Below are 20,391 nucleotides of genomic sequence, written 5' to 3'. Positions count from 1 at the left end.
GCTCTCCAGTTTATCTAGGCCCCTCTTAAATGAACCACGTAGCCGCCACAAGGTCTGAGGTGGGCCCGGAAGCCCCATCCCCCCACGCTGTACTCGTGAGACCCCAATGCCCCAGAGTTTTTCAGACACGCGCTTTAAACGTAGCTCCTATTACCTGGCACTTGGTGGCCACCATAGGTGACGTTGAGGTTGTAGGTGCCTGCCTCATAAGGCACGTACTCCACGGAGCAGCTGCCATCCTTATTGTCCATGCAGGACATTTTGGCCTCCGATGGGCCTTCCACGGCCAGCCCGAGGCCCCCTGTGCCTGCGCCCCTGGAGGCCCCCAAAGAAACAGTGTCTACCTTCCACAGGACCACAGCCTCTTCCCCACCTCCACCGTCCAGGCCCACCGGGACTGTGCCCCGTACCTGGTCTCCACAGTGAATTTGTTGGGCTGGTTGGTGGTACCACTCTGGATGCCTGGCCCGTGGACACGTACTCGGGATGGGTCACAGCCCTCGGTCACAGACACTCGGAAGGGGCTGCTGGGTACAGGGCTGCCATCATAGGTCACATCTACTGAATGGACCCCTGAGTCAAGGGGAGAAGGAAGCAGCGGGTGAGTCTGGAGAAACCTCCATCGCTCGGGCCCCGGGCCCTTTTGGAGAAAGCTGCACCGCCTCGTCTTGTCCCTTTCCCAGAGGGACTCACAGACCCTCTCACTTTACCTTCCTCATAAGGTGTATATTCAACTTTGTAGGTTCCATCTCCGTTGTCCTGGATGTAAGCATCAGTCAGGTTGCCTGATGGATTAGCGACACGTGTCTTGATGTGGGGACCCCCAGCCTTGGTGAGGGCCCGAGCGTCCACGCTGAACTCCGTGGTGGCCTCTCGGAACACCCCTGAAAAAGAGTGAGGAACCGTTAGGGGAGGGCTACTGGGGCCCTCAAGCTCTCTCTGTGTCAGAAGCAGGGAGCCGCCATCTCTCGCCTTGCCCTGAGGCAGCTTTCACTGAGGTTAAAAACAAACAGAGCCGGTCCCATCACTCCTGCCACGGAGGTGAAGTGGATCGTGCAAGGGGAGGCGGAGGGCCCTGGCCGGATAGAGGGGGGCGGTCCAGGGTTACATGCCCGCCCACTGTTGTCCATCGCTCAGCAGCTGTGGTGGGAAAGTCCCTCTTTTAAGCACGTAGGTGTCCCTTATGCCCTGAGCACTGCCACTGGGGAAAAGTAAGGCAGGGTTGTGCCCTGGTCAATGGGCAGGGCAATATTAAGAGCGGCTAGACCTCCCGACTTCCAGGCCTAAGCGAGGAGCTCTAGGTTACGGAACTGAGATGGCAAGAGTGGGCAGGGCTCAGCTGCCTGGGCTAATGCGCCCACTAACATGGGCCAAGGGGTTCCCTCACTGGGAAGGATGAGATTCTCAAGTTCACCTACTTCCCTCCAAGTTTCTAAGTCCAACCTTTGCCCCATCAAGCCCACCGGAGGGTCTGAGTCTACACTCCGTGTCTCCATGTCTCAATTCCCAACCGTAATGGAACAGAAACCAAGGTAGTCTAAGTTCCTCCAGATGAGGGAGCAGGTGGAAAGCTCAGATCCAAGCGGATCCGCAACGTCCGTTCCCCAACTTGCCAGCGGCTAAGCCGGGTCTGGAGTCGGACGGGATGGAAAATGCACCCACAGCAGAGACGGAATGGACTCGGCGCGCACAGGGGGCTGTAGCACTATCGTTTCCTTTGGTCTATTTCTTCTTTCCCCATATAACTGGTGGGGAGAGGTTTTCTGTAGTCGCACGCACATAACCCATATCAAAGTGCTTGGCATTTTAGAAGGACAGAGGAGAGCGGGGAGGAAGGAATATTTGAAGCTCAAAATTTGTGAAAATGAACGTTAAAAATTGATTTAGATGTAATTGGGAAAAATAGGCTTGGACTCAGAGGTCCTGGCTCGACACGATGTCGGGGGCACCGGCGGGCAGTCAAGGTCTCCGGCAGCTCCCAGAACAAGAACCCAAGAACCGATGGGTGCAAAGCAGACGAGGGCCAGCTTAAGGGCCCAGAACCTTGATAACTATCTTCTAGACTGGCCTAATTTCTGTTCCAATGCAGAAGAGGCCCAGGGGGTGAAAACCTGCGCTGAAGAGGAGCCCAGTCCGTGCTGGGACTGTCCTGATACTGAACTGGGCCGGGGCTCTCCAGAACTAAGCGCTGCTCCCTCCCCACCTGCCTTGGCTCCTGGGCTCTGTCTGCATGGCTCAAGCCTCTTCCTCAAAAGCCTCTTCCCTTCAAAAACAGCCGTCAAGTGCCCCAACCTGCCCTGCCCCCTTTAGGGCCTTCCTTCAGGAACCGCTGCCTTTCAGCATACTCTGTTCTCCTCTGGACACTCCCCAGCTGGCCCTAACCTGGCAAATCAGCTTCCTGGGCCGACCCCGGGAGGGAGGGCAGCAAGCTGTCCAGGGACACGGGCTCACCTTTGCCCTCCACACCGGGCCCGTAGCACTTGACACCGGTAGTGTCGACTGCTGGCTCCACCAGGAGCTTGCTGGGAAAGTTGGGGACCATCTGGCCGCCGTATTTGATGGTGATGGTGTAGACCCCGGGGTAGAGAGGGATGTAGGTGATAGTGTAGGTGCCGTCCCCGTTGTCTTGGATGTGCACCTCCGCCTGCATGCCCGCGTCCGAGCTGATTTCGATGGTGAGCTCCGCACTCCCAGCATTGGAGCAGTCCACGTGAAACTGACCCGCTTCACCCGCTGTGGCACGCTCCAGCCCAGGCCCGGAGCACTTGACCTTGGAGGGGTCAAAACAGGGGGCCACGTGGGCCTTGAAGGGGGAGCCTGGGATGTGGGTGTCGGCAAAGAGTATGTTGATGTTGTAATCCCCGGGTTCTGTGGGCAGGTAGGACACGGAACAGGTGCCATCCCCATTGTCCAGACACTCGATTTTGGCTTCACACGGCCCCTCGACCGTCAGCCCGAGGCCTCCTGTGCCTGCGCCCTTGGTATCGATTGTGAAGGGGGCCGGGGAGCCGGCGCTGCCTCCCTTCAGTCCAGGTCCGAAGGCTTTCACCTACACGGAAGCAAAGGGGAAAGGGGGAGTGAGGCAGGGAAGGGTGAGGCAGGGCGGGAAGCTGGCCCCACAACACTGCACAACCTTCACCGGTGGTGAGAACGTGGCCGGAAGAGGGCCGCCTCTAGGCCTGGCCCTAATCTGGAAGAGCAGCTGACTCTTTAGGCCCACCTCCTCAGCCATAAATGGAATCGAGTATGGCAAGTATGGCATAGAAGGGCCCCACGTGGGCCTGCAGAAGTCCTAAATGAACCTCCACCACCATGATCTATCATGAGAGAAAGGGGCTGCTCTCTTATCTGCAAGGTGCTGGGGTATTACTCCTACAGACCTGTAACCTCCATGCTCCCCAAACAGCCCGGGAACCTTGGGGTTATTGGAGGAAAAGGGGGGTGCTCTGGCTCAGTAAGGACCGGCTAACGGGACTGATGCTGGGGGAGACTAGAAGTAGTCAGTCATAGTGTTGCCTATGAAGACACCGGGGTCTCCCCCATTCTCCAAAACCTCGGCTTGAATCGTCCATCCTGGCTAACTGTCCTCTCTTTGGCAGTTCAGCTCTCTGGGAAGGGCCGTCTACTGTCTCTTGCTGATGCTCTACAATCGCCATTCCACCAAAGCCACCCTCCCCAAAGTTCCCAATAACCTCTTGGTTGGCAAATCCCAAAGCCTTTTCCCGATTCTGCGGACTCGGACACTTGGCCTGCTTCCCCCCTTCTGGAAACCCCCTTCTCTCCAAGGCTTGGGGACATCCCCTCTCCTAGTTTTCCTCCTACTTCTCCGACTGCTCCTTCTGGATCCTCTTCCAGATCACACCCTCTACCTGTAAATGTCGCCCAGCTTCTATTCTGGGTCCTCTTCTCTCCTCCCTCTGACCTCCTTCCGTTGGGGAGCTCATGGGCTCCCATAGGTTTAATCATCACTAATCTGATGATTCTCAGACCTACCTTTTTCCAGTCCTCACCTCTCTCCTTCACACTGATTGTCCCCAACTACCTAAGGAACACCTTGGAGTGGATATCATGTTGTTTTTCGGTTCTGTCTGCCTCTCCATGACCCCCTTTGGGGTTTTCTTGGCGGGGATACTGGAGGGGTTGGCCTTTTCTGCTTTAATTTTACAGATGAGGAAATTGAGGCAAATAGGGTGAAGCGATTTGCCTAGAAATCACAACAGCTAGAAAGTGTCTGAGGCTGGATTTGAACTCGGGTCCTCCTGACCTCTGGCCCAGCACTCCACTCCCTGTGCTACTTCCTAAGGGTCACGTAGGTATCTCAAAACCAATGAGTCCAGAATTGAGCTTGCCCCAGAATGAACCCTTTCATGTCACTGTCAAAGACGATGACGCCCCAGTGGCTCAGGCTCAAAATCTCAGTGTCACCCCCTCAGGTTGAAGCTGCTGCCAATGCCCAGCTGTCTCACCTCCGTAGCACCTCTTGGATGCACCCCGTTCTCTCTCCTGACCCTGCCACCCTCTGGATTGTGGCAACAGCCTCCTGGCAGTTGGGGGCTGGGGGGGGGGGGTCTGCCTGCCATTCCCATCTTCCCCAGTCCAGACCGTCCGCCCTTAGGCTGCCCAGCTCACCCAATGCCAGTGGCGTGCGATCATCTCCGGGATCGGATGGAAGCACTTCCATCGGGCATTCCCTACCCACCTTCTTCTACCTCTCCAGTCTCCCTGTATTACCTACACAGACAAGCCTGCTCTTCTGGTCCACGGGGGGGGGGCTGTCCTCTCCAGAATCCTCTGCTCCTTCCCCAGCCTCCAGCCTCTACTCCCACCCCACCTTCCACAGGAGGCCTTGCCTTTCCCTTGCCGTGACCTTTCATTCACTGGGTGTGTATCTATTCACAAGCTATCACCCCATTAGAATGTGACCTCCTCAAGGGCAGGGACTGGCTTTTGCTTCCTTTATGTGTCCAGGTCTTGGCACTTAGTAGGGTCCTGGGAGTTTGAGACCTATTATGCCAGCAAAGCGCGGTGCCACGTGGCTTCCCAGAGGCCCTTTCGTCAATTGAGCTCAGTACCTTAGTGGGATTGGTCGGTGGCACGGCCTCCACCGGGAAAGGGCTCCCGGGGACGGGAACGCCGTCATAGGTCACCTCCACTTCATAGGGGCCCTCTTCTCGGGGGATGAACTTGACCACACTGTTGTCTGCGTTCAGGCCTGGCTCCACCTTGCAGGGGACCGCCTTGCCAGAAGGGCCCGTGATCTTAGACGCCACCTTGCCCTGGCCCCCTGCTCCCTTGGCCTTGACTGTGAATTCCTGGTCTTTGCCGACTTCCACTTCTGCGGGGAACAGTCACCGTGTGACTGGGATGTCTGCGTGCGCACGATGACACCCACGCCCGGCAACACACACGCATGCCAAACAAAGCTCGGGAGCAGAGCTGCGACTCCCTCCCCCCCCCCCCCCCAATGCCCACCTGTGACCATGGGAGGGGAAGGGGAAGGAAGCCCAGCCTCCCCCCAAAGTACACACATGCAGCGCCTGAGAGAGCAAGGTTTCGGAGGATGGGAATCCTCGGGTGGGGGTAAAGGACCGGCCGGCCAGCCCTCCTCGAGTACTCACTGTCTCCTAAGCCGGACACCTTGATCTTGCTGAGGTCCAAGGTTTGGACCACACCCACAGAGAAGGGACTCTTGGGGATATGGTCCCCTCCATAGGTCACGTTCACACCCATGTTGCCCTGGATTGGAGGAAGGGAGATGGCAATACTCAGCCCTTAGTTCCTGTCTGCTAAGCTCTGAGGGGGAAAGGGGACTTCTCTATTTCTTATGTCAGAAGCCCCATGACCTGCTGGGAAACACGGCACAAAACCAAGAGGTTTGCGTATTGGCCCTTGCTCTGCCCATCACTCACGAGCTGATCTCGGGCCAATTATGTTCTCTCTCTTGGCCTCCCACCTTGGACAAAACCAAGTAGGAAGCCCTTAAGGGGCTCCTTTCCCACACAGTCTTGGGGGTCTCGGCTCCCAGTCAAGGACTGTTCTGTTACCGCCGCCTCGTTGCACAGCACAGTGCCTAATAAGTGCGCTCAATTGAGCACTTAGGCAATTAATTGCTTACAGTCCTCATTCACCTTTGCTGAAATTGGTCGAGTTTGGAATCCAAAAGCAAATGTGAAAACAACTAAAACGACTGCTTAGGATTCGGTCTGGCCACACATCCTTCGGGTGGTTAAGGGCGGGACTGAGAGCTGGCCTGCCATCCCCAGAGGCCCTTGGGCCAGAGCACACAGGGCTTACCTGCTGCAAAGGGACGTATTTGACAGTATAAGTGTTGTCATGGTGATCAATGACATCGAAATCCCGAACAGCTTCTCCCTTGGCTGGGCCTGTGAACTGGACATCCAGCTTGGCTTTTCCCGCCGGCTTGGCGTTGACAGTGAAGTGGGTGGGTTTGCCAAGTTCCACGCCTGATGAGAGAAGCAGTGTCACGGGACGGCCGGGACGGCTGCAACTCCCTTAGTACTATTCCTTAGATGGGATTCTTGGGGACACGATCCCCTCCTCTGCCCCAGGGCTGCCTTCCTTCCATCCCTTCCCGTTAGCCGAGCTAACATCAACATGCTGGCGGATGCCCTGCCCAGGGGACACAGCCGAGGGGGCAGGAGGCAGAGACTGGTGGGACCGGTCCTTCCCTCCCGGGACTGCCAGATCCCGCCTACCCCAGCCACTCACCATTCCTGCTCAGTCCGGGGCCTTCAGCCTTCACTTTGCTGGCATCGTGGGCAGGGTCCACCTTGATTCGAATGGGGCTGGTGGGTGTGGCCTAGAAAGGAACAAGATGTGGAGTGGTAAGAACCTCCCTCAGGTCTCCAGGGGCCCCCCTGGAGTCTCTGCCTCCCCTGCCCACAGGTTCAGATTTAGGAAAGCAAAAAGAAGCCACTCTTTGGGGGTTTCGAGGACAGAGCTACACAGATGTAGGTAAAGAACTACAGTTCGGTAACGAATTCGTTTCTTGCAAGAACACAGGAGAAAAGGAGGGGTTTTTGGCAAACAGAAATCGAATCTTTCCTCTCGGCGGGGGGGAGGGGGAGAGAGGAGAGGACCGCTGGTACAGAATGGCACATACTCTGTCAGATAGGGTCGGTTTGTATCTGGAGTTTTACTTGGGGTGGGGTGTGAGAGGAGATTCGAAAAAGTTTAAAAAGGAGAAAAAAATAATGCATTCAACGAGTGGGGCCAGATAGAGGGAAGAGGGAGAGAAAAATCTGGAAAGGCTGCTTAGATGTGAGCTCGAGGCCACTGGTATCTCTTACCTGGTTGGCAAACAGAACCATGATGGTGTAGCTGCCTGCCCCCCGAGGGGTGTACTTGACTGTGAAGGTGTCATTGTCATTTCGAATGATGTCAAAGTCAATATCCGCCTCAGCTGGCCCCACCACTCCTGGGGCACACTTGATGCCAATGCTGACATCACCTGGAATGAGGCGAGGGAGAAGATTAGAACGGTATCGGCCAGCCCTGTCCCCTGGCCTCCGGTTAGACCGAGGCCACACTAGAAACGACTCTGAATTCCCTCTCATTTGGTAACCTGGGCCAAAGAGGCAGAAGCCAGGGCTTCCCCTTCAGGCTTACTTTCCCTCAGGTCTAGGGAAATATGGAGCCTTAGAGAACAGAAGCTTCTCATGGCATTCCCTCTGGCCCTTTACTTTTGTCCCTGAGAGACCCAATTGAAGGTCAGAGTGATGAACAAGGAAATCTTCAAAGGGGAAGAAGTCCAGCTACTCCACCCTGCTCCCAATTACTTCATTCTTACAATAGCTCCCCAACAAGCCTCCAAGCTACTTTCCCACCCCATCCCCAAGCTCACTCACCCTGCCCAGCTTCAGTGCAGTCCACAGTGAAATAGGTTGGCTCGTGGGCCTTGAGACCGGTCTTGGCCACTCCTGGCCCATAGACTTTTACCTTATTAGGATGGCTCCCTGCTCCCACATTTACCTACAAAGACAGAAGGAGACAGAGGGGGAAGATAAGCAATTCAGATGAAGAAGGGGAGGAAGAAGAAAGATAGGGGCACACTCCATGCATGGGGCAGGTGGGGGAAACACCTGTGCACACATGAGGGTGGGAGGTGACTGTGTCCTCCAGGCACTAAGCCAATTTGGTCACAATGTAGAGTCGGTGAGGAGAGTCATGGGAAAATTAATCTTGGAAGATAGGTTACGGGATACATCTCCCGAGAGCCTGAACTGCCAATTTCACCAAGCTGGGGGTCTCCAGAAGACAGCCCCTCATGGAGGATTTTTGAACCAGGGGCAGAAGGAGTCAGGCTTGTTTATTCCTTATATAGGAAAACTGTTTTGGCCGCTAGGTGGACATGGGGTGGGGGAAGGGAGAGAGAGGGAGGCAGGAATGCGCCTTCTTCATCTAGGCTACTCTCCTTTAAATCCTTAACCGTCTTCCTGTGACCCCGCTGATGCTTCCCAAGGACCTCTTTGGGTCCTCCTCACCCCTATCCTGGGGATGAGCACTCCCCCCTCATCAGTTTATCTTCCATTTACTCATCTGCTTCTAACTTGTTGCCAACCCCCAAGAGGAAGGGTAGAGACTGCCATTAAAGACCCGGCACAAACTAAGAGCTTGACGTTCACAGGGTTCCCTTGTAATGGGGCTCAGAGGAGAAAAAATAGAGTGTGTGAGGCTCCTGGATGGGCACAAGCTCAACAGGAACCAGTGACGTAGCCACTGCCGAGACAAAAAAATCCAAGTGGCTCGGCCCCAAGAGGAACTGGCAAGCTCCAGCCGGGAACGTCTATACTGGCAGACAAAGCTGAGGAAACTGTTGGTCTTCTGGGCCTGAGCTTCCCATCTGTGAAAGGGGAACTACAGCGGAGCAGGAGCAGAGTGGGAGAGGACCCCAGCTCAAATACCTGGATAGGAGGGGGCTGGACTCCGGCCCCTTCTGGCTCTAAACCCAGACTCTTGGGACACAACACAGCTGTCCCCTGCATGATCTTGCCAAGTCAGCGACCCTCCCTAGTTTCTTTTCATCAGCTGAGGCCCCCAGTTGCAGCCTGGGCAGAGATGGGGGAGGGAGGCTTACCCGGTAGGGGCTGTTAGGGATGTTGACTCCTCCCCAAGAGATCATAGCCGTGTGCTTGACTGCTTTCTTGGGGACATAGGAGCAGCTGAAGGTGTTGTTGCCATTGTCTTTCACGGTGACATCCACAGGGAAGCCCTCGCTGTCCTGAAAGGGGAGGAGAAGCAACTGAGCTCAGCCAGTCTGTTTTGAGGCTCCTGCGGCAGCCCCATGCTTCTCAACCCCGTCTCACCTGCACTTGGACTTTGAGAGGGGCCTTGCCCCCGTTCTTGGCATCCACGGTGAACTCGGCCGGCTTATTGATGGCCACGCCGGTCTTCTCCAGACCCGGCCCTCGAGCTTTCACCTAAAGCCAAGCCCCAGAGACATCAGACCCAGAGCCCTGCCCCCGACGGGCCAGCCCAGAGCCAGCCGGCAGGCGTAGGGACGAGGGGCTCGCTGAAGTCTGTCTCCTCTAGCCACTTAACCAGGGATCTCCAGTCACTCTTCGGGCCCACATCGGGCAAGCCAAAATCTGTCCTCCTCATGCAGTAGGGTAAAGCTCGGCGAACTCAATCCCACCTCCTTGCACTGACCTCCCTATGCCCCAATAACAACACAGAGGGAGCGGTGCCTCCCTCCTGAAAGGAAAGGGGTAATACAACCAAAAAGGGCAACTGGAGCAGCCTGAGAGCACTGCTAGCTGACCACTGAGCTGGCCACCGGTCTGGGACTCTCTCCAAAGCAGCGAGCTCCCTCTAGCTTTGAGCTCTTCCGAGAGCCCAGAAAGGACAAAACGATTGCGTCACATGCGCAGTTTCAGGTGGGGGCGACGGATGAGTAAGGAGAAGCCCAGCAGTCAAAAGGCCACGGGCCATGCCCACGTGCTGCAGGGCAACATCGGTCCCCAGCACTGGCCTCGGGCATCTTCTCGGGGCCCAGCCCTTCCTCACCTTTTCTGGGTAAAAGTCCTTGGGCGCGGTCTTGATGTCGGCCATGAATGGACTGAGTTTGATGTCTTCGTTGTTGCAGAGCACGTGGACCGCGTACTCCCCAGCCTCCTGTGGCCAATAGCGCACGTCACAGGAACCATCACCCCGGTCATCACACTCAATCTTTGCCTGTGAGGGGCCTTCCACTGAGAATCCTGGGGGATTGACAGCACGTCGACTGAATGAGAGGCTGGAGGGAGTAGCAGTGGATCTGCCTTTCTCCCAAAAGGCCTCCCAAGGCAGACTACTTCCGAGTTCTCATTATGCCAAGGGACCTTCAAGAGCCCGAGTCTCTTGCTCAAGAAAGAGCAAGTGAGCCAGGATCTGAAGCCATGTCTTTCACTCTCCCACCCCACCCTCACCCCGACTCCAATCATTTCTTCTTTCTCTGAACCCGGCACCGGACCCTGCCCACTCCATTGGGAAGTCACTGGACCGAGTAGAGAAATATGATGTGCCCGATTCCCTGCTAGACTGGAGACCATCCTGTCATGAGTCCATGTGATTTTCTGGCCTCTTTGCCCACACCCCAAGAAGGTGCCTTCTGACATACCCAGGGTACCAACGTCATCCCCGATGGCCTCGACCACGAAGTCGGCCGACTTGCCGACCACACCGCCCTCCAGGCCAGGGCCCCAGGCCCGAACCTTCTGGTTGCCACACTCCGTGCCCACCTTTACTTCGAAGGGACTATCGAGAGGACACACATACACAGCACTCTGAGAAAAGCACCGAATTCCTCCCCCTCCCCTACTCCCATCCCCCTAGATGAGCAGGGAAGACTTTATTTCAAAGAGGACACTGAGGCTCGAGGAAGGGAATGGCCGTGCCACCGGGTGACAAGGGCAGAAACTGTGGCCAGATGTGAGGGACACAGTCGGGTGTAAAAGATCATCCGCTGATCTTCGAGTCGGGAAACTTTAGCTTGGGATCTCTCCTCTGACACTTGCTAGCTCTGTAATCTGGGCAGTCACTCTGCCATCCCAAACTTCGGTTTCCCCATTTGCCAGGCTTGGAGTAAAACTCGAAGGAGACGATGTATACAAAATGCCCCGCCATATGGGGATCATTTCTTGGGCTGTGGGGCTTCCCGCCTATGGCTTGGTTTCCATTCTGTCGGTGGCCCACCCCCAACTGGAAGTGGAAAGGGAGCCTTCCTCACCTCCGGGAGATGTTCTGACCGCCCCAGGTGATGGTGACTGTGTAGTTGCCGGGGACGGGGGGATAATACTCAAAGCCATAAACGCCATCTCCGAGATCTTTCTGTTTCACCCGTTCTTCACCCTCTGTGGGGGGAAGGGAGAAGAGTACAGGTGAAAAAGTATTTCAAGAAGCCCATTTCCCAGTGTTCCCTCCCGAAGAGGCCCCAGGTAGTATCTGGGAAATTGCCGAGTGGCTTCTTCCTAGCTCTCCAGAGGTTTCCATTCTGATGCCTCCAGAAGATGTTTTGATAAAACTGCTTGTCCATTGCGTGTCTGCCCCCCAGTCTGCCCCAGCCTTCTTATTTTATATATATATATATAAACCTTTTTTTTCTTTTGTGAGCCAACTGGGGTTAAGTGACTTCTTCAGGGTCACATAGCTAGGAAGTGTTAAGGCCAGGTTTGAACTCAGGTCCTCCTTGCTGCAGGAGCAGGGCTCTATTCACTGCACTACCTAGCTGCCCCCACCGCCTTCTTTCCTAATACTGTTCTCCCCCCTTCAATTGTGGCCCACAGGCCACAATTCAATTCAATTGTGAGACTGTGCTTTGCCCTCCAGATGTGTACATACTGGAAGGGGGCTTTCCTCACACCCCCAGCTATCTTTGTCTCATTCTTAAAAGTAGCCCCAATTTTTTCTGGGAAAGGAAATCCTTCCAGAGCCACTTCAAGCCTCACATGGCAAATGGCTTTGCATCTCTCAGACGTAGACAGGCGATGTCCGACACGGGTCATCTATGTTGGTGTCCTGACTTTCCCCTATCCCCACCATGACTGTAAACCCCAGAGGGAGGGCTAAGCAGGCACCTTACTTTCCCCGGGACCTTCTACAACACTTAGTTCAGAGTCATCGATCAAAAGGGACTCTCAGTGCCAGGCAGAGGGGACAAGGACTCACAAACCAGTCCTTTTAACCGGAAGCATCCACTCACTGGAAGCCGCTCTGGCTCCCAGCAGGGGTGGGGAGAACAACAGGAAGGACCGGAAATAAACCCCCAATCCAAATATAACACAACTACGGGGGGGACGGGGACAGAAAACATCCGAACACTGTGGTGTTGCGGAAGACGGAGGGAACAGGCAGAAGAAGACAAGGATGTTTCCCCAGCCTCGGCCGCAGCAAATGTGCACCCTTGGTCATAAGAGAGTGGGGATGAGAGGAGAGATCCGGGCCCATCCAGGGGCGGGAAAGGGGCTTCGTAAATTCAGCATCCACCTGAACGTGGCCTGAGGCCTCCTACCCCAGATGGGCCCGCCCCCAGCCCATGCCGACCCGGCTGCCCAGTGACAGGGCCTTCTGTGATGGGAGTTCATTCCCTTTTGCGTGGGCTCTGTAAGCCGCCGTCGGCTCTAAGGGAGCCCCTAGTGTGGAAGGCTCTGCCCTTTAAGACCAAATAAAATCAGTCTGTCTTCCACGTGACAGCTGTTCAAAGATCATATAACTCCGGTGTCCCACAATGCCTGTGGTCTACCTCTGAGAGACGGATGCCGAGGTAAACCTGCACATCCTGTGCTCCTTCAACAAGTCTTCAGTGAGCTCATCCCAAGACTCTTCTCTGTTGTGTCTGACACGAGCTCTATACCCCCCAGTCCCAATCTGGCACCGGACTTACTGGGACCCTTCACGACGACCTTGAGCTCGCCACTGCCCGCCCCTTTGGTGTAGACTTTGAAGTCGGCCGTCTCTTTCACTCGAACACCTTTGGGCTGCAAACCTCGGCCCACAGCCCGGCAGGCACTGGGGTTGCAGGCTGGGGAGAGAAGGGAGGTTTCACTATTTGGAGAACCGGAGGAACCGCAAAGACACCCCGAGTCCAGGTAGCCCAAGGTCAAAGGCGAGGCCTCGGCTCTGACACTATGTTCTCGCCTGCCAAAGCCTGGACCCGGGACCCTCTTTTCCCAAAGAATCAGGCAAGAGAAAGTGGTAATCCTGTGCCAGAACAACCAATCGTCAAGTGCAATGCCCTCACGGCACGGGGGCCCCACCAAAGGGAGTGACCAAGCCAAGCTAGTGGTGACTGGAATTCATGGCGAGTGTGAGCTCCGGCTTCTTACGGCACTACCAGAGCTGGGATACTGTGGTAACGTGCTGGGAGCCCCCCCCTCCCCCCGCCCTCCTCCTTCCAACATTACCCCCTCCCCCCGAAATAAGCGGGCTCAAGTACCGTCCACCCTTTGGTGAGATCAGAGCTCAGCAGAGATTCCCAGGCAGCCGGAGCCAGGTCTTCAGAGAAGACGGAAGCATGAAGAGACAGACGGAAGAGAGGAAACAAACCACGGAGGGAGAGCAAGTTTGCCGAGAATAGTGAAAAGACAGGCGATGGACGGAAAAGAGGAGAGGGAAAGAGGGAGGGGGGACCCAAGGCAGCCGTGAATAAGAGGAGAAGAAGAGTGATCTCGTGGCCCACCCGCCATGGTGCCGACCTCTCCAGGATGGGGCGGTCGGGGATGAGGGATATGAGGGCAGCCAGAGCAGCGGTGCCTGGGACGGCGGTCAGTCTCCCGGGATCCCCGGCACAGGGTGACCGGCCTTGTGGGGAGCACGACGTGCATCGGAGGAACTCACCTTGCCCAACGGTGACAGTGTATGGGCTCCGGGGAATGGGGATCCCGGCAAAGGTGACGTAGATGGTGTAGACTCCCTCCAGGGTGGGCTTGTAGCTACATCTGTACGTGCTGTTGCCCTTGTCCTCCAGCTGCTGCTCCACGGTGCCCTTCTTCCCCGTGGGATCTTGGATCACTACCTCCACCTCTCCGACACCAGCGCCTGCCAGGGAAACGGAACTAGAGGATCCCCACGTGGCCCCCCTCCCTCCTCCCTCACCCGGCCACACCACCCCCATCCAGGATAGGGACTTCCCAGAGTGGGAACAAACGTCAGACTGAGGACAAACGTCACAAGCTGAAAAGCCCAACTTTCCTTGGGTCTCTCCCGTCTCCGACCAGATGAGGGCGGGCAATTCACAGCGGAGGTGTGTGCTCTACGCTCACACCTGCCGGCCTGAAGCGGCCCAAAGCTTCAAATAGCGGGGCAAAGGATGAGAGTTTAGAGCCGACCCGGTCCAAAGACAGTACTGGCCTCTTACGAGGGGCCGGGGACGTGCTCCCGGGGCCGGGGGAAGCCAGGATGGGGCAGCCCATACTCTTAGCTCACCACCGCTTTAGTTGGGGATTCTTTTTAAGCTCCAGACTAAGGCTCCTCTCCCACAGGAGTGGTTAGTGAGGAGGTAAGAGCATGGCACCGAGGAAAAAGCAAGGGGTTTGGCATCAAATCCCATCCAACCACTTCTCCATAAAACAAAGGGCTTGGCCTTGGCTTACAGGGCCGGTTCTGGGAGGGGGAAGGTGGAGGATGGGGAAGAGGAAGGAGGTCGGCCTCACCGGCAGTGAAGATCTCAAAGTAGGTGGTCTTGTTGGCGATGTTGCCAGTGGGCTCCAGGCCGGGGCCTTGGGCCGTGACCTTGCTGGAGTCTCCCTGGGACTTGTCCACATACACCTCAAAGGGGCTCTTGGCGATGTGCTGGCCAGCAAAGAGAACCGTGACCTAGACGAGCGGGATGCGAGGAGACTCGGAGTCAAGAAGCGAGGCTGGAGAGCTCCACCTTCCCTCCCGCCCTCCGGCCCCAGGTTGTGTCTCACCTTGTGGGTCCCTGTGACCTCAGGGATGTACCAGACAGAGAAGGTGCGGTTCTTGTCATTGTTGGCGATCACCTTGGCCTGTAATGGTGGACGAGGGGTCTCGGTCACCTTGCCGGGCACGAGGCCGGGACGGAGCTCACCCGGCTCTCTCGGGCTGATCTTCCCTCTGGTAACCTCCCTGGACTCCTTCTATTCCCCATGTGGGTCTCCAAGTCTCATCCCTCCCAAGCCCAGAGGGGGCAGGGGCAGGGTGAGCACCTACCTCTTCCCGGTGCCCAGCAGGGTCCTCCACGTACACCAGGACCTCCCCCTGGCCGGCACTTATTGTCTCCACGGTGAACTCCGCCCGTTTCTTCACCATATTACCGGTGGGCTCGATTCCTACATGGGAGACGGTGAGGTGAAGTCAGCATAGCACAAGGTTGGCTCCCAACTTTGCCTGCGTCATGGCCGAGCCAAGGGGCTCCACAATGACCCACGTCACCAGCCTGTGGAGGCCCTTGCCCGGTCCCCTACCCACGCCCACCTTCTCCCATCCAGTGGCTCAATCCGTTTCCCTGAGGATTCTGGGGACGGTGTGTGCCGGCTGGCTACTGCCCAGACCCCTTCACCAAAAAGGGGTGGGCAGGAGCAGGGCAGCACCAAGAACCAAGCCAGGGCCTGCCTACGCAGCTGGTGCTCGCCTCCCCTTCTCGGACCCCTTAGCTGTTCACCTCATTGTACGTGCCCTTCTGCCCCCCGCCAAAGTGCCAATCTCCGCCCTCCGCAAGAGGCCACCCTCTTCCGTTCGGTTCCTCACCCGGCCCGTAGGCTCTGGCTTTCTTTGGGTTGAGCTTGGGGCGCAGCGGGGCCCCAGGCTTCAGCTTGGCCTTGGGAAACTGGGACAGGTAGGTCATGACCGAATGCTCATCGACATTGGGGTCCACAATCTCCTCAGGAGTGATCACCTGCAGAAGATCGGGGGGAGGCCACGCCAACTTGACATAATCTTCCAGCCACCCCCACTTATAACCAGAGTCTAGAGTCGAGGACCCACAGAGGGAGATTGGGACGAGGGGCCCAGCGGAAAGGGCACTTGGCCCAGAGTCACAGGACCTATGGTTAAATTCCTCCAACTCTGGGCCTCAGTTTCCCCCCTGTAAAATCAGACGCTCAGATCGGCTGGCCTCCGAGGTCCCTCTCAGCTCTGGCTCAGCCACGCAGCTCCCCGGGAACGGGGAAAACACCGACACTGGCAAAGATCGTACCTGCGGAATGCCCAGCCAGTCGTCGGCCTGCTGCATGGCTTCCCTGGCGTTGTTCACGGGCTTGCTGGCGTCCCAGGAGTCCCAGTCGGGGCACAGGCCTGCAGCGGACGGGAGAGAAAGCCCGCCGAATAAGCCAACCCTCCCTCCGTCCTCAGGAGCTCAGACCGTGTGGGCCCGCCGTCGGGGAAGCTCCGACAGCGGACACTGGGCCGGACTCTGGGGAGATCGACCCCTGCCCAGCCAAGGTCTCCTCTGCGGGAGGCCGGGGGCGACTTGAGCCTCGAGGGGAGGAAAGGACTTTAGAGGTGGAGACCACGAAGAAGAGCGTCCAGGCAAGGGAGGAGCTTGTGCCAATCCAAGGCGGCGGGAGCCCCATGAGGAATGGGGCCTCCTCGCTCAGCACCAGGGGTCTGGAGGAGGAAGCGGGGCCCGGCTCTCACCTGGGGCGCAGCTGTCCACGAGGGCACCGAGGGCGCGGCCGCTCTGCCAATCCCTACTGAAGTTGGTGATGGGCAGCTGGGGGAGCTTATTCTGGATCCAGCCCAGGAGCCGCTGCTTGGGCGTCTGCTTCTTGGCCTCCTCATCCTCCTCCTCGTCCCACATCGGCATCGAGATGGAATAGTGCAGAATCAGGGTCCAAATCAGACCCAAAATCAGCTTCAGGTTGCCATCGACAATGGCCTTGCTGTCTACAGGGCACGGGGTGGGAAGAAAGACGTCTGCTCAGCCTCTGCCGAGTCCTGGCTGTCCACCAGGCTGTGGGGCCTCCGCTTCAGGCCAAACCCTCAAGGGTCTGCCAACAAGCACCGATTAAGCACCAACTGGGTGCCAGGCTAAGTGCCGGACAGGCCCAAAGTCACCGTCCCTTCCCTCGAGGGTTGGAGGGTAGGAATCCCTCCGGAGCAGAAGGGGGAGGGGGACACCCAGGGCAGAGGCAGGAAAAGCCTCCCAGGAGGTGAGGAGGCCAGCCAGGATTAGACCTGAGGTCCTGAGAAAGCCTCTGAGTTTCTAGCACTCGGCAACACCCTGGCCTCTCCCCAGAAACTTAGCCCAGAAGGCTCATGACTTGGGGAGGGAGAAGCGGCTGAAACACTAGGCCAGCAATTAGGAAAAAAGAGCTCAAATCTTCCTTGCCACTCACTAGCTAAGTGACCCTGTCCAAGTCATTAACCGCCGGGCCCCCATTTTCTCATCTGGACAAAACACCTCACAAGGTTATAAGGATCAAGTGAAAGGAAGGGGAGGGAGGGGAGCTGTGGCCATGGGCAAGAAGGAACTGGAACCCCCCTCCCCCACTCTCTATCCCCCAAACTCTGGCGAGCTGGTTGGCGCTCTGCCAGGCACATTACACGGCCGGTGGAGGAACGGGGCAGAGATAATAGAACTCAAGAGTCAGCAAAAATTAATGGAGGGGAGGAAGGGGCCCCGCAAAGACAGCCTGGGCACAGCTAATGAGCCCCGAGTCACCTCGGCCCCGGAAGGGGCCCCTCCGGGGGAGCGCGGCCCCCCCCATTTCACGAAGGGGAAAAGGAGACCATGGAAGGCAGCGGGGTGTGGCCCCCGCCGCCTTCGGGTCCTGGCAAAGTGGCAGACTCGGCTCTGCTGCCTCGAGAACCCGAACCGTTGTTTCATCCCCCACCTTTCCCACCACAGGCAAGGCCGGGAGCAATTAGCAGAGGCTACAAATCCCTTCTTGGTCCCACCCCCACCCCTTCAGTGGTGGCTCCGGCTCTGCTGTTGAACCGAGATGGCGCTGGCCCGAGTTGGGGATGGGGTGAGATGAAGCCATTCCCCGGGAGAGGGGGGGCTTTCACAGGGAGGGGCCGGGAACAGGCCCTCTTGCCCCGGAGAGCTCGAGAGCCCCTAGAACAAGCCCCGGCCAGCCTTGGGGAGGGAGCGAGAAGAAGCCGAGGCTGCCAGGAATCGGTTCCCTCCCTGCTGCTCTATTTTGGGCTCCCGAGGCCCGGGCAAAAATAGATTAGATGCTGTGTCTCCCATCGCTGGGCCTGTGAGGCCAGAGGGAGGAAATGAAGGGGGGCAGAGAGGAAAAGGAACGGGAACGAGCACAGTTCACCCCAAAGAACTCGGGGAAGAACATGTGCCACGTGATAAAATCTCTGATCTGGGGGCCCGAAGCCAAAAGACCAGCCCTGAAGCACAGAGACCGGACCGGATGGCGGGCCCAAAGCCAGGAGAAGGAACAGGCCCGGGAAAACCTGGCAGGCCCGGCCTGGGGAAACGGTCCAGGATATTCCGAGACCCACCCGAAAGGCCTGGCCGGCGGCCACCCTAATCACCATGGCAATCCCCCGCGCCCCAATCAGCGCAGCTCTCGGCTGGCCTCGGGGAACAAGCAGCCCCCCCCCCACGTACCCGCCTTTCAGGGGGCCTTGCCCCACAGAGCTGAGCCGGGCCTGCAACTGGGGGGGGGGGGGGGAGGGAGATCAGCCTAGGAAAGGAATGAGCAGCAGAGCTGAGGAGAAAAGTTAGAGAGCAGAGGAAAACTGGAAAAGGAAGCTCACGTTCTGGCTCACACACGGCCCACAGGGCCAAAGCGGGGGGGGGGGGATAAGGGGCTCTCCGTTTGGGGCAAATACCCAGCGGTCTCCAAGAGAAATGGGCCCTGCCTGTGGGGCGCCTCCCTCACCAGCCGGCTCGGGCATGGGGGTGGGTAGCCCCACGTTAAGCAGGCTGCAGTCAGGACCTTCTGGTGCCCAGAGGTCGGGCTGAAAGACCAGGGGGTCCCAGAAGTTTCTGTGATTCTTGCCCTAGCACTGCCCCTGAAACTTCCCATCTGTGGACCTCCACGGGCCCATCTGTGAAGTTAGGAGCAGATGAAACGCAACCCCGTCTGCCGATGCATTTCCGTACTTTCACGGGACAAGAGAGGGGACTGTGGGGGGGGTGGGGGCCGAAGGAGCTCAGATCACCAGCCTTACCCTCCCTACCCAGGAGACCCTTCCGAGGCCGAGACCTCTAAGGTAGCCCAGCCGAAACCCGACTGTGGCTTCCATCTTGAGGAGAGTCCCTCGGCCCACCTACCAGGAACCCCAAAGGGACTTCCACAGAGGCAAAGATGCTGCCGACTTTACCCAAGGCCGAAAGCTCCTTTCGTACAGAGCTCGGCAAAGTGGGTCCCAGGACACCTCCCTGGGCCCATCCGAGGGGCTGGATTCTCCGGCTCCTATCTAGGAGATGCCTTTCCAGTCCCCAAAATCAAACATGCAGGAAGAATGCTTGTCTTCTGAGTCAGCTGGAATGGGGGTGGGGAGGGTACCAAGCCGAGAGAAGGCAAAGTCTGCTGAGACTTCTCCATATAAGGGGCTTACAAAATATTGGGGCTGCCGAGCCTCAGAGAACACCTCAGGCTCCTTATTTACACATGCTCTAAGCCAGGCTCAGAGAGGAAGGTGCCTGAGGTCACACTGAGGCAGGCCTGGGGCTATAAGTCAGGTTCTAGGCCTCCTAAATTGGAAAGGCCTATTTCCTTTCTATCCCAGGCATTTAGCACTTAGTTTATTCTTCTCCAGCCCTAGAGTTCGCTGCCCCTTCCCTTTCCTGGCCCTTGCCAGCCGGTTCCCCAGAAGCAACAGAACCTTTAACACGCCCAGACCTGACTAAGGGGTACGGCCCTCCCCATTCCTGCCCACTGCTATCTGGAAGCTCTCACCAGCACCAAAAGGAAGGAGTTTCTCCCGGGGAGAAAACCTCAAAGAGGGCAAGGAAGCGCTTGCCCTGATGGCTGCCCTGTGGTTTTGCCTGCTTTTCAAATTCAGCCCCATCCCTGTGATCCCTCCTTCAAATTCAGTCCTATCCCTGGGATTCCTTCTCACCCATTTCAAAGTAGTTGACTGGGAGGGGAGGGGAGACTAGCCAGTGGCAGCTAGAATGCCAATTATAAGCAAGATGTGCCCGCCCCCCAGCTGGCAGTGGCAAGAGCTTAAGCTGCCACCTCTTCTAGCACACCTTCTGCTGGTCCAGGGGCCGTATCTGCCAAAGGCAGGTGGGCAGAGGCACTGAGGAAGGCCGGGGTCAGGATGGCAGCATCCTTCACATAAGGGAGGCCGTCACAACTTCCAGTGAAAGCCCTATCTCAGGGAGTGCCGGGACACACCCTCGTTTTCCAGTCACAACAATGATCGTGTGCGCGTGTGTGTGCATGTGTGTGTGTGTGTGTGTGTGTAGGGGATCTGACAGTTTTTCTCTACTTGCACAGCAGAGATGCAAAAAGGAAGATG

The 20,391-nt window shown here is 57.3% G+C and overlaps 1 protein-coding gene across 2 annotated transcripts in view; it reads right to left on the bottom strand.

The window, feature by feature from the left end:
• FLNA (filamin A) overlaps positions 1–20,391 on the bottom strand; it is a 45,240-nt gene that overhangs the window by 21,662 nt on the left and 3,187 nt on the right. For both annotated transcript variants that reach the window (XM_031944745.1, XM_031944746.1), the window contains exons 2-24: positions 16,594–16,842; positions 16,154–16,251; positions 15,706–15,853; positions 15,169–15,287; positions 14,907–14,984; positions 14,649–14,811; positions 13,834–14,034; positions 12,881–13,018; positions 11,228–11,351; positions 10,619–10,755; positions 10,027–10,220; positions 9,327–9,440; positions 9,098–9,241; positions 7,869–7,992; positions 7,311–7,471; positions 6,730–6,820; positions 6,295–6,464; positions 5,619–5,736; positions 5,073–5,335; positions 2,452–3,049; positions 711–884; positions 411–573; positions 155–315 (exon numbers count right to left, since the gene is read on the bottom strand). In XM_031944745.1, the coding sequence (XP_031800605.1) occupies positions 155–315; positions 411–573; positions 711–884; positions 2,452–3,049; positions 5,073–5,335; positions 5,619–5,736; positions 6,295–6,464; positions 6,730–6,820; positions 7,311–7,471; positions 7,869–7,992; positions 9,098–9,241; positions 9,327–9,440; positions 10,027–10,220; positions 10,619–10,755; positions 11,228–11,351; positions 12,881–13,018; positions 13,834–14,034; positions 14,649–14,811; positions 14,907–14,984; positions 15,169–15,287; positions 15,706–15,853; positions 16,154–16,251; positions 16,594–16,842 (3,930 nt within the window). The remainder of the gene's footprint in view (positions 1–154; positions 316–410; positions 574–710; positions 885–2,451; positions 3,050–5,072; positions 5,336–5,618; positions 5,737–6,294; positions 6,465–6,729; positions 6,821–7,310; positions 7,472–7,868; positions 7,993–9,097; positions 9,242–9,326; positions 9,441–10,026; positions 10,221–10,618; positions 10,756–11,227; positions 11,352–12,880; positions 13,019–13,833; positions 14,035–14,648; positions 14,812–14,906; positions 14,985–15,168; positions 15,288–15,705; positions 15,854–16,153; positions 16,252–16,593; positions 16,843–20,391) is intronic.

Source organism: Sarcophilus harrisii, chromosome X (assembly GCF_902635505.1).
Source record: "Sarcophilus harrisii chromosome X, mSarHar1.11, whole genome shotgun sequence".
NCBI lineage: Eukaryota > Metazoa > Chordata > Mammalia > Dasyuromorphia > Dasyuridae > Sarcophilus > Sarcophilus harrisii.
This window is presented reverse-complemented; position numbering and strand designations above follow the sequence as displayed.